We start from the raw sequence: 14,156 nt of genomic DNA, 5'->3' as shown, positions 1-14,156 counted from the left end.
TCTTTGTAAAGTAAGCACTACCCTGATGGTTTCAAAAATAGCTCATTATCCACAATGACCCTTAGATGGTTTTCTCCAAAGATATCCACAGCCATTCAGGCTTCCTTTTCATCCTGGGTCACCTGTCTTTCACCTTTCCAAATGCTGATTGTGACTGTGAACAGAAACCTGGTCCTGTCTCGTGTAACGAGTTCTTAAGGGAGGTCCTAAACCCAAGGTTTTTGGACAGGGACCATGTGATCAAGGAAAATAAAATCTGATCCCTTGAAAGAAAACACAGATTTTGGCGTTACTGGGACGATCATCTCAGAAAGACAAATACAGGATTGTTGCACATTTTTGGCCAGCTCTTGCCAAGATTTTCAAGTGGGAGGACTCCTTTTTTAACATTAAAAAAAAGAAAAGCATTGTGGCTTCCCTCACTTGAGAGGTTCACCTTGATTTCAGCCATATTTTCAAGTCTTGGCCTCATCTAAAACTCCAAATGTCCCAAATTAAATATTCTTTCCCAGCTCCCCGCCCCCAACCCCCTGTTCCTCTTGGACCTTGCAGCCTGTGCTCTTCCCCTCCTCCACACATACCCCCCAAAAGCAGACAGCCCCCCCACCCCAGTCTTAGCATTTCTGCCTCTAAGACATCTCTTAGATCTCTGCTCTTCTCAGCCCCACCCCCCCTGCTTCTACTGCCAAGGCCTCCCACTAGTCTCTTTGCCTCCATATTCTCCACTGCCCCTAGTCTAAAATAGAAACTCCTCATCCTGGCCAGTCTCCCTTTGTAGACCCCCAGGGGGTGGTGGCGCATTACTCCTCCATTCCCTCATCCTTAGGGCCACAATGGCCTATTATTGTGCTTAACCCACCTTTCACTCCACCTCCCTCCCCCATGCTGAAACACCTTGCCTTTCTCAGCTCCCTCTCTTGGAGTCACTAACTCCCTGCTAGGCTTAGCTCCCGTACCATATCCTCTGAGATGCCTTTAGGAAAACCTCTGATAGCTGGCACACTCTTCTCCTTCAAATGATCATGAATAAACCCAATTTGTCTCCATTTTGTATCCTCTCAGAGGAATGTTAAGACCCTCGAGGGCAGGAACTGAGCTTCATTTGATCTCTGTATCCCTAGTGCCTAGAACATGGCAGGTATTTAGAAGCTGCTTGATGGGTTGGACATGAATAGAGTGAAATAGCAAAAGGAGGTCCTCACCTCTGCTCTGTCCAGGTTTTGCAACTTCCTAGCTTGTGAGACCCTGGGAAAGTCACTTGCCCTCTCAGTTTCCTCCTCAGTCACTAATGTAGGGAGATGTTCAAGCGGCAGCTTTCCAAGGTCCTTTCCTGCTCTGCTTCTGTACTCTTAGAATTAGCTTCCTTGATACTCAACAAGAACATGAAACAATCAGCAGCAGGTACCAATCCACACATAGGGTCTGAGGAAAATCTACCCTGAACTGGTTTACTAGGATTATTACAGGACATTTACTTCTAAGAGGTAGGTCTTCCCCCATTGGTTGGGTTGTCATTACTTGGCTTGCATTAGGCTATGGACAGTACCCCGGCCATTAACTAGTCACTGTAATGACTAGGGATTGTAGGGATTGCTTGTTGATCTTGTTCCATAAACATCTAGGGTCAGGACTGATCTTGACCTCATCATTTCTACCAAGGATGAAGGCTAGAGTCATCAATAAATAAAATTGTAGTATAAAAAGGAGCATGCAACTCTGTACTTAAAATAAATGAGAAAAATATGTGTTTTTTTCCTTCCCTATAAAAAGCCAAGACAGAAGAGGAGAAAGGATGGCACAGTGGAAAGCATACTGGACTTGGAGTCAGAAGGGTTGGATTCAAATCACAATCTTACCACTTATGCCTCAGCTACACTGTGAGACAGGCACTTCCTGTCCTGGGACCTCAGTTTCTTCCTTTCCAACATGAAAGGACAAAATATTACAGTCTCTGTGGTCCCCCAATTCCATTTGGTGCCTTAATTCTGTGAGGTTACTGTTGTCTTTTCTCTTCATTCTCCAAGAGGACGATGACATTGGGAGGCAAGTGACTTGGACTGGATTGGATTTAAGTGAGGCAGGGCTGTGGAAGGTCATCAGCCTCACTCTCTCCTCCAGAACCATCTGGAGGCAACATAGATATTAGGATGACCAGAGATAGGCCAGATGTTAGAGCAAATTGCTGCTAAGTGACTTGCCCAGGGTCGGGCAGTTAATAGTGTTAAGTGTCTGAAGCTAGATTTTGAACTTGGTTCTTCCTGACTCTAGGGCCAGTGCTCTATCCACTGTATGACCTAGCTGTCCTTGCCAGGTGATATTCAAGACTAAACCCCTCATTTCACAGTCCTCATCATTTAAACAAAGACATATGGGAAGGAGAAAGAAGTCCCAGATGGAATTCCTTTCCATCCTTCAGGTGTCTTTAAGAACAAAGGGCAGCCCCTTTTCACAGATTTCTACTATCTTGGACTAGTCAGTCTGGTATCCTGGTCTATTGATCTTGGTTTCTCAAAACTTCTCTGGGGAAAACTCCTTGGGAGGAAAACCCTATCATTCAACAGAGGACCTGAAATTGTTCCTTCTTTCCATTCATCAAGGATGGAGTGAATTAAAGCAGGGTTCAGCTGAGGATGGTGAAGGAGACACTTTGAAGGCTCGCCAACCTCAACCTCCAGAAGTTATTGAGAGTGACGTTCCCCAAGGAAGCCTAGTTCTCAGGAATCCCTTTTGACTTAAGTTCTGTTACAACTTCATGCCCTACTTCTGGAATCCCATTGATATCCTTAGACATCCTATCCACCCCCAACCACCGTGACAACTAATTATTTCTTTGATCCTCTTTTTATTCAGGGTGCAATAGTGGTGAGTGTTGGATTCCAAAGCCAGAGCACTTGGATTTGCACCATAGCTCTGCCCCTTCTGACATCAACCCTCCGAGTCTCAGTTTTTTTATTTGTAAAATGGACATAATATCTGTGCACTGTCTACCTCCTAGAGTACTTGTGAAATATACTGGTTTTTCTTTTAACTTGAAAATTGCCACAGAACATGAACTGTTCTGAAGGTTACAGAATAAAACTGCAATTTTTAATATTCCCACCCCACCCCACCCCAACTTTACTCAACATGGTCCTGCCCTTTGTATAATCATAATCACACCGTACTTGTTTCTGAATGAATGGTCATATGATGCAGCCATCCACTTGTTAACAATGATCAACTCTAACACTTTCTTTTTGTGGGAGAGTCCAGTTAGAAACTCTTTTTCTATAGCACTGGAGGGCTCAAGGCATGTTTCTCACAAGAGTCCTGGGAGATATACACATATTCTTGGTCCTACTTTTATGAACAAGGAAACTGGTTCAGAAATTTGAACTTCCTTTCTCATAATTAAAGATGAAAATCATGGGAACTGGAAGTTTAACCTAGGCCTGTTCTGACTGAAAGTCTTGGGTTTCCTTCCTTTATTTATTTATTTACTTGGTATTTTTGTTTTAGAACAACATTTATCTCTAGATGCATTCCTCCCCTCTCCCTCCCTATGGACCCATTCCTTAGAGCAAAAAAGTAGTTTTAAATAGGAAATATTTTTTTAAAAGCAGCTTAACAAATGCACTAGATTAATTGAGCATGATGGCATATGCAACTCTAATCACACAAGTTGCCTCCTTACCTAAGCATAGAAAGGAGGGTTTTTCAACAGCTCTCCAGGGGTCCATATTTAGGGCAGCTCTCTCATCCTTAAGAGGTTTTACCACTATGGGAAGACATGATTAAGAAATCAGAGGGATCTCAGAGGACTCCTAGTTCAACTACCTGTTAGATAAAAACACCTGAGGCCAGGAAGTTAGGGTCCTGTCCATGATTACACAATGAAATGAACACAGATCATAGGATCAGAGATTACTAGATGAAAAGGAACTTTGAGGTCCTCTAATCCCAATTTTGTCATCTTACAGATGGGGAGACTGAGGCCGGACAACATAAATGACTTGCCCAAGATCACAAAGGTAGGAAAGGAAATTAGTCACATTTGAACCTAGGTCCTCTGAACCCAAAGTCAGGGCTCTTTCCCTTGAATGACAATTATTAGACAATCTGACCAGAATCCTAATTTGTAAATATCATGTTTTCTTCTTAACACAATGTAATGGAAACCATTTCAGCATCACTGATTAATTTAAAGGTCATGGAATAAGGCAATGCATGTTCAAACAACATTCTCATTCACCGGGAGCTGTCTGCCTGGACAGCTGAGCAGCAGCCCCTTTACAGCCATTCCCTTGGGCCCCCAGAGTGCCATCCAAGGCCCCGGGTGGGGGGGGGGGTAACAAACACTGCATTAACTGACAAACCAACATCTTTATTACCAACCTACTATCAGCAAATCTGAAACCATGGAGAATTCCCCCACTCCCCATACCCCAGTCTGGGCTCCTCCATTGGAAATCATTGGGTCAAGAGATCAGGCCCTTAGCAGAAACAAAACCCCATGTCAATAGCCAAAGAGAGGTTGACTCTTTCATGAGTTGGGGCTCCCATGGACCCCTGTCCTCTGAGTGTAGGGAAGAGGGTAAAAGTCAAAGATGAGGAAACTAAGAAGGAGGCAGCCTTAGGGACAAATATGTTAGATGGTATTTAATAAAGTAGGGAGCCAAGACACAGATATCAAATATCAGCAAGGGTGAAACAAATGTCCAGTAAGAGGAGTGAGGCCTTAGCACAAGCCATCCTAGTACTAGAAAAAGGGTCTGGCAGTGGCTAAGACACAATGAATCTTTGGGGGCAGCAGATGGCAAAAATGAAGTTAGTCATTATGAATGTTGTTGTTGGGGTTTTGGGGGGGTTTTCCCCTCTTTTTTTTCTTTAAGGGATATGCACTTTCCACAGTTTTAGAAATGACCTCACCCACGGAAATGGTAAACACCAGGACAACAAAGAACATCTATCAAGATGTTCTGATTTTTTAATCCTGAGAATTAGGATTAGACAAGAGATAAACGCAGGAGGGAAACTGATAGAGGAAAAAAAGATGAACAAAAATGAACATCCAGAATGAAGACTTTCCCATCCTCAGCATCCCTCAGTTTATTCCCCCCTTGAAATTTGCAATTCAAACATCTATCAAATGCCTTCTGGGGTCAAAGAGCCCAGGCCAACAGGCTGGCTGTTTGCTTCCTGGCCAGATCAAAGCTGTCAATCTGATTTGTCATCGCCTGAGACAATTGGTCCAACACACCCCAGCTCTATTTTGGTGACAGATTCTTTGGTGAGGGCAGGAGAGGCTGGGGGTGTTTCTTGTACTGTGTGAGTCAGAGCCAGTCTGACTGGTGGTGCAGGGACAGTGGGGGGAAGCTGCAAACCCACACCCCACCTGGATTCCTGGAACAAGACCTGGCCCCAGCCCACTTGCTGTTCTCCCTTCTGTCTCTCTGTGGCCATCTTTGTCTGGGTCTCGGTCTCTTTCTCTTTCTCTCTCTCTCTCAATCTCTCAGTATCTGTCTTTTTCTCTTTGAGAGGGCAGTGATGCTGCTGAGCAGAAACTTTGCCCCACTCTTGATTCATGGGGGGGGGGTGATAAAAAGAGGAAATTAAGAAGTGGAACTAGGCTACCAGAAGAATGAGAGGGGGCACATGACAAACAAAACAAAAGAAGGAAAGAGAAATCTATTAGCCATTTCCCAAAAGCTAATTTAAAAACAACTCTGGAACTGAGAGAAATTCAGTCCAATCTATTCGCTGATTAGAGACTTCACCTATCCTGGGGCTGCCTTCAAAAGACAAAAATAAAAGGACAGTATTCCAAAAACAATTCTCAGAAGAGTTGAGAACAAAATCGGGTGAAAGGCAATGTTAGCTAAGTTCTTAGCTACCAATTCGCTCTTTACGGCCCCTAGTTATTTAAACCATCATGGATTCAAGCCATGAAAAGAACAAATTTCAATTTGAAATTTTATTAGCAGGTCCCTAAAATGTTTCAAGAAAACATCAACATGATTGACTTTGTTGACATAATTGGAAAATTGTTCTGGCTGTGTTTTCTTTTCTTTTCTCCTGTAAACTTTGCCCATTGTCCCAATGACTCAGACATTTTAGCAAAGTCAAACCAAGTCACCCAGTTATGATATGCTGGTTTCCTGTCTGCTGCCTGGGCAATCCTGGGCAATTGCTACTTGCCTCCCTTTCCTTCTACCCAGGTGGGCCAGGGATTGAAACAGCCCAAAGGGAGGGGATCTAGCTGCTCTTATAAGGTTTGCCAGGAGGGGTCACCCTCTCCCTTTCCTGGGGGCAGGGGAGGGGCCAGGATCTTGCCTACCTGGCTGCCTCTGCTCAGGCCCTGGGGGGAGGTAGGTGGGGCAACCTCCTCAGTTCACAGCCACCAGCTGAGCACCACCACAACCACCTGAAGCCCACAGGAATTCTGGGGGTGGATGACACCTATGCAGGAAGCTGTGACAGCTGTCTGGGAAGCCAGCACTCTCCAGAAGCCAAAGAGATCTGAGGCCAGAGGGCCAGGGCAAAGTTAGAATACCCTGGATTGCACTTCATCTGGGTCTTCAAGTGAGTTCCTGTGGGATTATTCACAGGAGCTCAGGAGAGTGCTGTCATTTATTTCTTTTTCAAAAAAACCTACAAATCCCAGGACACTGAGATCCAGAAGAAAGGCTGGCAATCTGAGGTTCTTGGGCCCTCTCAGATCCCCCCCCCCCCCCCATCTCAGTATGGGCAGTGTTCCCCAGGCCAAGGGAGCACAGTCTCCACTTGGAAAAGGGAACCGTGGGGGAACAGCCTGTTTTACTCAGGGACTTTTCATCCTTATTCCCCCAAATGCCAGGGGCCTCCGACTGGAGCCTTGACATCTCACCCTCCCCACATGATACCGGTCCCTACACTGGGGAGAGGATTTCCCTCCCCAAGGCCAGGGCGGCGGCTTCAGTGGCAAGCGGGAGACCCTCAGCTCTTCCTCCCTCCTCCTCCAGATGGCTCCTACCTCAGCGATTTTAAATGTCTGAGGAACAGGACCCCATGATTGCCCATCCCCAGCCATGCGTGGGGAACTCAGTGCCAGCAAGTGGGGGCTATGGGCCTGTTTAGGTTAGGGAGGGGTCGGTTTGAGTTACATAGAGAAGTTTTCCACCGATTTGGAAAGGTGAACGAGGGAAGGGGAAGGAGGAGAATAGGTGAGGAAAGGGAGAAGGGAAAGGGAGGGAGGGAGAGGCCGGGGAGAGGCAGCGGCGGGTCCCGGGCTACTCTTTGCCATCTACCAGGGCAGCCAGCTCTTTGATGACCCGAAGCGTGCCGCTGGCGTCCAGACGCCGTTTCTCGCGGATGAGGTCCTCTAGACTGTGGAACCTGGCCGTGTGCACCTTGCCGTCGCCCAGGTGCACCTTGAGATAGTACTGCAGCTGCGGGGGCTGGCTGCCCGCGGGCAGTTCGCCGCCAGCCTTGAACTCGCGCTTGCCGAAGCGGCACCAGGCGGCGAAGCTCTCCGAGTTGGTCCAGCACACGTCGGGGCTCTTGAGGCCCAGGTGGCCGCAGGCGTTCTGCACCACCAGCTCGGCCACCAGAGGCCGGTAGCGGTACCAGTTACTCACCACTCGGCCCACGTTGGCCGCGCCGGCCTCATACAAGCTGTCCTGGCGGATCTCGCCCCGGTGCAGGTGAATGACCTGACCGCCGCCCACGTAGACCGCCCAGTGCGGGGGCGGGGGCGGGGGCGGGGGGGGGCGCGGACCCGGGGGGCTCCCCGGCTGCAGCGGCGGCTGGGGGCCGCAGCCACAGCAGCTCCACCAGGTCTCCGGGCTGGCAGAGGGCGGGCAGGGCCGTCACGGCGTAGACCCCTAGGTCCCCGGCGCCCCCGCCGGCGCCCCCGCCTCCTTTGGAGAAGATGCATTCGGGCCCTCGGAAGGCCGAACACTGGGCTTCGTGTAGCACCAGCTGGTGCACCAGGTGATGCGGGTGGTGGGTGGGCGTCCCGGGGCCCGGACTGCCCCCGCCGTCGCCGTCGCCGTCGCCGTCGCCGCCACCCCCGCCACCGCCACTGCCTGGGGGCCCCTTTACGCCGTACTTGTCCGGCTGGCCTCGCTCATCCACGTCTTCCTCCTCATCGGAGAAGAAGTAGGCGACCCCGACCCGCAGCTCGTCCTGCTCGATGCCCGATGGGTCGCCCGTGGGCAGCTCGCTGTAGCTCAGGTGGGTGATCCGGTCCAGTTGGTTTCCCATCAAGGACAGGCCGATGCCGGGGAGCTGGGAGCGGGGCAAAAGGAGCCAGTCCCAGATCCAGGGAAGAAAGGCAGTAAAGAGGAGGAGGCAAGAGAAAAAGCAGTGAGAACAGGCGGTGGCCGCCCACCTGGAGCCCACCCGAACCGCCCGCCCGCCCTTCCGCTTGCGAGAAAGGGAACAAATCCCTCTTTCCGAGGGTCCTGGAGAGCACAAGTTTGCTTAGGGTTGCCCCGGGGACACAGCTCGTTCAGGCCCTAAACATTCTCCCAAGGGTCAGGCCTGCAGCTGCCTCGCCCTCCCCGGCCTGCCCCCGGGCCCCTGCGAACCAACCCAGCCCAGTCAGGCACTTTCCGGGACGGCCTCCTCTTAGCCTCCGCGGGGCCAGCCTTCTTCCTCGCCCATCTCAGCCCAGTCAGAGTCGAGGCCATAAGGAGCGAGGCTGGGTGGAGGAGCCGAGGCACAGAGGCCAGGTCTCCATCCTGCCTAGCCTGGCCTCGGCGGCCCCCGTGCTAGGACGTGTCCAGCGCCCAAGGAAGAATGTGGGCTCCTGGGCGCAGCTCTCCGATTTGTCCAGACTGCAGGGGGACGGGGGGGGGGTGGGGGTGGGTCGGGAAGCTAGCGGTGGCTCGAAGGAGGCTGGCCGTTAGGAGGGAGGAGTCCAGGGACTGGCAGAGAGGGCAGGGGTGCCTGGGGAAGAAGTCTCTGGATCCCGAGGGCCTAGAGGAAGACAGTGACGACGGGGATACCCCGCGCCTCTCAGTGGAGCTCAGTGCAGAGCGCACTGCTCGGGAGTCCTGCCAAGTCCCTCTGTGTGAGAAACACACACACACACACGCACACACACACACACACACACACACACACACACACACACACACTGTACACACACACACCCTCCTACTTCCCTTGCCTATTTCTTCAATACAGCAAATTCTAATGTTTCAGGGTGAGCTTTCGAAAACATCCCCGAGTCCACAAAGGCACAGTCATAGATACACATGCCCTTCTCTCAATTAATAACTAGAATTGGATAGTGTAGGTGTGTGTGTGTGTGTGTGTGTGTGTGTGTGTGTGTGTGTGTGAAATCAAAGGATTTAGCGCTGCAAGGGATCCCGGAGATCCCCCAATCCCCTTCCTCATTTTGAAGGGGGGAAATTGGGGTCCAGTAAGTGTAAATGACCAACCCAAGGTCACACAGCCAGTAGGTGGCAGGGCCGGGATTGGAACCTCCTTGGCCCACCGTCTCCAGATGCACTCGAACCAGCTGCGCTCCCCACACCCCCCGCCCCCACCTGTCCCCGGGTAGCTGCCGCAGCAGCCACAGGATGAAGCTGGTCCCCGCTCGCCCCCTCTTTGCCTCACCAGCCTCAGGGAAAGCTGGCGGGGAGCGGGAGAGAAGGGGGAGGAGGAGCAGCTGCACAAAGGCAGGAGGAGGCAGGGGCGGGAGGCACCACCATCCCCGGCGCAGCAGGCACCCGGCAGAAATACGCCACCCGGTCCGGAGAGGCAAGCCGAAGACTGGCAGAGGGGGAAGGGGTAGCCCCGAAGGAAAGGAACGCCGCGTGGTTTCTCGTACCGGTGGCTTCCCTGCTCCCGAAGCAAGCCCCAAACTCCTTCAAAGTCTCCTTGGCCCCATGGGGGCAGCGGACGAGTCCCCGGCGGCTCCAGGGGGTGCTGGCCGCGCGCTGTGGGGATGCTCCGCACCGTGCGCCGCGCTCGCCTGCTCGCTCGCTCGCTAGTTCCACAGGAAGGGCTCGGCTCGGCTCGGCTCGGCTCGGTTCTGCTCTGCTCCGCTGTCCGTGGGGCTCTGAGGAGCTGGCCACCCCGCGGGTCCCCGACCCGAACCCGCGCAGCCAGCAGCGCAGGCAGCTGCCGCCTTCGCCTCGGACTCCGGCTCCGGCTCCGGCTCCGGCTCCGGCTCCGGCTGGGGCCCCCGATGGATCACGGGCTCCGGGCGGAGCTGCTGCGCTCGCCACCCTTAGCACAGCCCTGCCCAGCCTGCTCCGCTCCGCTCTGGGCTCCCCCCGACAGCGGCCGCCTGCCTAAGTACCCAAGGCCCCCGCTCCGCGGAGGGCGCCCCGCCCCACCCGGCGCTCATTGGCTGAAGCGGCCCCCCTCCCCCCCTCCCGGAGCAGGGGGCGGCCCCGGAGGGTGTCAATCGCGGCCGGGCAGCGCTGGGCAGGGCTGCCAGCGGCTCGCTAGGTTTTCGCCGGCCTCTTGCCTCCCCCTAGCCAGGCGCGTGCACACTCAGCCATGCACACACACTCTGGCACGCCTGCACACCCTCACCCTCTGACACAGACGGACGCTCAGCCATGCACACACACTGGCACGCCTGCACACTCTCACCCACTGACAGACGCACGCTCAGCCATGCACACACACTCTGGCGCGCCTGCACACCCTCACCCACTGACACAGACGCACGCTCAGGCATGCACACACCTCTGGCACGCCTGCACACCCTAGCCCACCGACACAGACGCACACTCAACCATGCACACACACTGACATGCCTCCACTCGCACACTCTCCCATGCATACACACTGACACACACGCACGCTCTCCCATGCACACACACCGACACACACGCACGCTCTCCCATGCACACACACCGACACGCCTGCACGCACGCACGCCCACATGCCGGCGTCGCCTCCTCCTCCCCTAACAGAGGCTCAGCGGGTGTGGGCGGTTGCCGCGTGAGGCTGGACTTCGGTCCCGGCGCACACTGGCCACAGGAGCTTTCTCTTGCTTGTGTTCCCCTCGCTTTCTGGCCACGGCTTTCCTTGGCTGCCTAGCTTCAGCAAGACCCCATTTCCCTGCATGGTGCCAGCGGGTACCCTAGGGAGTAAAAGCGCTTCGAGTCAGCCCCGCCCCATTAAGTCTTGTCCTAGTCTGGGCCCATTTAACCAGCGGACGGACTGACTGAGGGGAGCAAGGTAGGACTGCTGCAGCCTGCGCCTCTGGGGCCACCTCCCTCGCTCGCCCTGAGCCAGCATCCTTCCTTCATTGCCCTCTTACCCCCTGCCAGAGCTGCAGCTCAGCTCATTTCTATAGATTCCAACAAGATTCTTAGCAGGGCCTCCGCCCCCCCCCCCTCCCCACCACCACGGGTGCGTACGGACACACATATACTTACCCAAACCGCCTCCTGAGGGTGCAGGTCTCCCCGCAGCGCCATGCCAATGCATAGAGCCCGGAGCCTTGGCTTCAGGGTCGGAGCATTTCGCCTCTGCTGCTTGGTCCCAGGCCTGGGACCTTGTGCAGTTCTGTGCCCTGGTGGCTGCCCTGGGAAATGGCTTGGATCCCAAGTCTGGGGCCAACATGGGGGCTCAGAGGTCTTTGAGCGGAGCTCACACCTCCGCTGAAAGGGAAGCTGGGGTCAGGAGAGGGGAAGTGTCTTGTCCTAGTTAACATGGGCAGAGTGGGACAGAACTGAGATGCATCCTCTGACTCTGCGGGGCCTTTTCTACTTCATCATGGGGAACTGAACGAAGGATGCATTAATAATTACAATTTGTCTTCATGTCACACTTTACAAGAACTAATAATCGTATTAATACCTGCCACTAGAATATTTTAAACTTTCCAAAGCTCCTTACAGACATTATCTCCCCTGACCCTCACAACCCTCTGAGCTAGGTCCCATTTGACAGATGAGGAAACTGAGGCCCCAGAGATTCGGTGGTCTAATTTATGGTCACACACTTAAACGATCCTCAGAGATAGAATTTGAACCCACAGCTTCTAGCCCGTTGATAACAAGCATTTGTTAAGCCAGTAAGGAGCTAAGTAAGCAGTCCCTGCCTCCAGGCAACGCACAATCCTCCAGCCTTAGTCCCGAAGAGTTTTCTTACATCCATGACTTCATTGCCATGACCCCTGACTGTTCTGGAGAGCCGGGTGACCAAGGGATAGAAAGAACCTTGGTCTTGGGGTTCAGGCCCTCTGCCAGCTCTGTGGGCATCTCATGTGTGGAGAGAAAACAGCTGCCTTAGTCTGCAGATTGGTGAAGGGGCGAAAGGTAGTTCCGATCCCTGACTTCCAATGCCAGTCATGCTTTTGACTTATCCATCTTTGGGACCCCTGGCATGGTACAAGTGAGGGGGCTGACCTGTTGAGCTAGAGTTTGGGAAATTCCCATCGTGGAAATGCCCTCTCCTAATGCTGATTATAGCACCTCAGTGAGTTTACAGCCAAGTCCTTGGGAGCTACAGAAGGCACAAGAGATTAGGTGACTTGCTTAGAGTAAGACATCTGGTGCCAGAGACTGGCATAGTGCCTGCCTCTTGACCAATCAGTGTCCCTTAGGTTGTTCTGTTAAAGTGAGAAAAACAAATACAACTATTGTCCTCTGTATGGAAAACACTTTCCCAAGGCTCTTATTATTTCCATTTTGCATATGAGAAACAGGCTCAGTACAGCGATGTCTTACCCAAAGTTACCAGGCTAGCGTGGCCGGTTGGGGCAGGGGAGGGCAGGACTTGAATCCAGGACTGGCTTAGGTTCCCTACTCTTCCCATCAACACAATGGTCCCATTCAGGGTTATCAGTGACGAGAACTGGGACCTGCTGGTAGTTATATAAAAGTTAGTAATAAACTGGTAATTGGGCTTCTGGAGGGAAGAGGAAGGGAAAGGTGAACCTTTCAAAAGCTATAAGCCCGAGAACAAGATAACGCACCTACCTCGAGCATATGGATATCCAGATTTATTTATGTAAACAGACCAGAAGTGTTGGTGCCTGCTTGGGGGAGGGGAGGCAGGGAGCCAGCCTTTTAGAAGCTTCTTTAATTGCAAAACAGCCACCCATAGTATTCAGGCTCCCTTCCTACAAACTCTTCAGTTCTCACCAATTTCATAAACATAGGACTGTGGGGCAAGTGAATTTGTCCTGGATGCTGGCTGATTCTCCCTCCCTCAGAGCTTGATTGGTCAGGGAACTGTGGAGGGCAGGCAGAGGCTGAGACTTACCTAGTTGCTACTTGCACGAGCACAGTGCACTTCTTTCCAGGACAGCTTTAGGAAAGGCTGGTCACACGAACTGAATCCCACAAGGTCTTACAGGCCCTTGCCACATGCACTCTGGAATGAACAGGGTCAGGCATTAGCCTTGAGGGAGCCAGGAGTGAGCAGATGGCCTAGCTAGAGTCTTGGCCTCCGAATGGCAGTGGGGTGGACATGAGAGGAAAGAGACTCGTCGCTGGAGCCAGAGGATCCCAGACCAAGATGGAAGGGACAGAAGAGGTCATCCAAGCTCTTGTTCAGTTGAGGAAACTGAGGTTCAGAGACACCCAGTGACTGCTATACAGTCTTATATTCCTAAGTATTGAAGGCAGGATTTGAACTCTAGCCTTCTTCCTAGCTCTGTGTGCAACACTCTTTCCTTGATGTATCCCTTACTATCTGTGTGATGGTGGGGCTTTAGTTTCCTTCGCTGTTACATTAGAGGGTGCCTAATATCACATCCAGCTCTAAATCTGAGGTTCAAATGGTTTTCTTAGCAGCTGCAGGCTCTGAGCTGACTACCTTCCCTCGCCCTGCCCCCTCCCCCCCATGCCTGCCCCTTCCCAGATCCAATTTTGTGTGCAAACATTTACAGCATGTCCACCTAGTACAGTGTGTCCTGGCCCCTCCTCCTGTCCCTGGACACAGAATGGGCAGCTTGTTCCTCCTCTGGCCTCATATCTCTGGGTTTTTATGATGTTGAATGAGAGCTAAGATAGAAATTAAATCCTATCAGAGCTTGGTGATAAAATAGTGAAATGAGCAGATCCTACAATGCGCTCTTCCCCTCCCCCTCCCCAGCCTCAGAGCTCTGAAGAGGTTCACACTGGTGTGGGCATGTTCTTCCCTCAGTTCAATTGGGAGTACATGGACTGCCATAAGTTGATGACACTCTTGGTACGTGCCTGGTCAGGGACACGTTG

At 52.3% G+C, this 14,156-nt stretch overlaps 1 protein-coding gene across 1 annotated transcript; it reads right to left on the bottom strand.

Annotated features, from left to right (window-relative positions):
• Positions 1-4,347: 4,347 nt before the first annotated feature.
• On the bottom strand, positions 4,348-9,937 carry LRATD1 (LRAT domain containing 1). The gene is given in 3 exon segments (XM_043988757.1): positions 4,348-7,727; positions 7,729-8,247; positions 9,800-9,937. Coding segments are annotated over 2 exon segments (975 nt in total). The 5' UTR covers positions 8,224-8,247; positions 9,800-9,937; the 3' UTR covers positions 4,348-7,247.
• Positions 9,938-14,156: the final 4,219 nt, after the last annotated feature.

The sequence above is a fragment of the Dromiciops gliroides genome, chromosome 2 (assembly GCF_019393635.1).
Source record: "Dromiciops gliroides isolate mDroGli1 chromosome 2, mDroGli1.pri, whole genome shotgun sequence".
Classification (NCBI taxonomy): domain Eukaryota; kingdom Metazoa; phylum Chordata; class Mammalia; order Microbiotheria; family Microbiotheriidae; genus Dromiciops; species Dromiciops gliroides.
The sequence above is the reverse complement of the archived record's forward strand: the minus strand, read 5'-3'. Positions and strand labels throughout refer to the sequence as shown.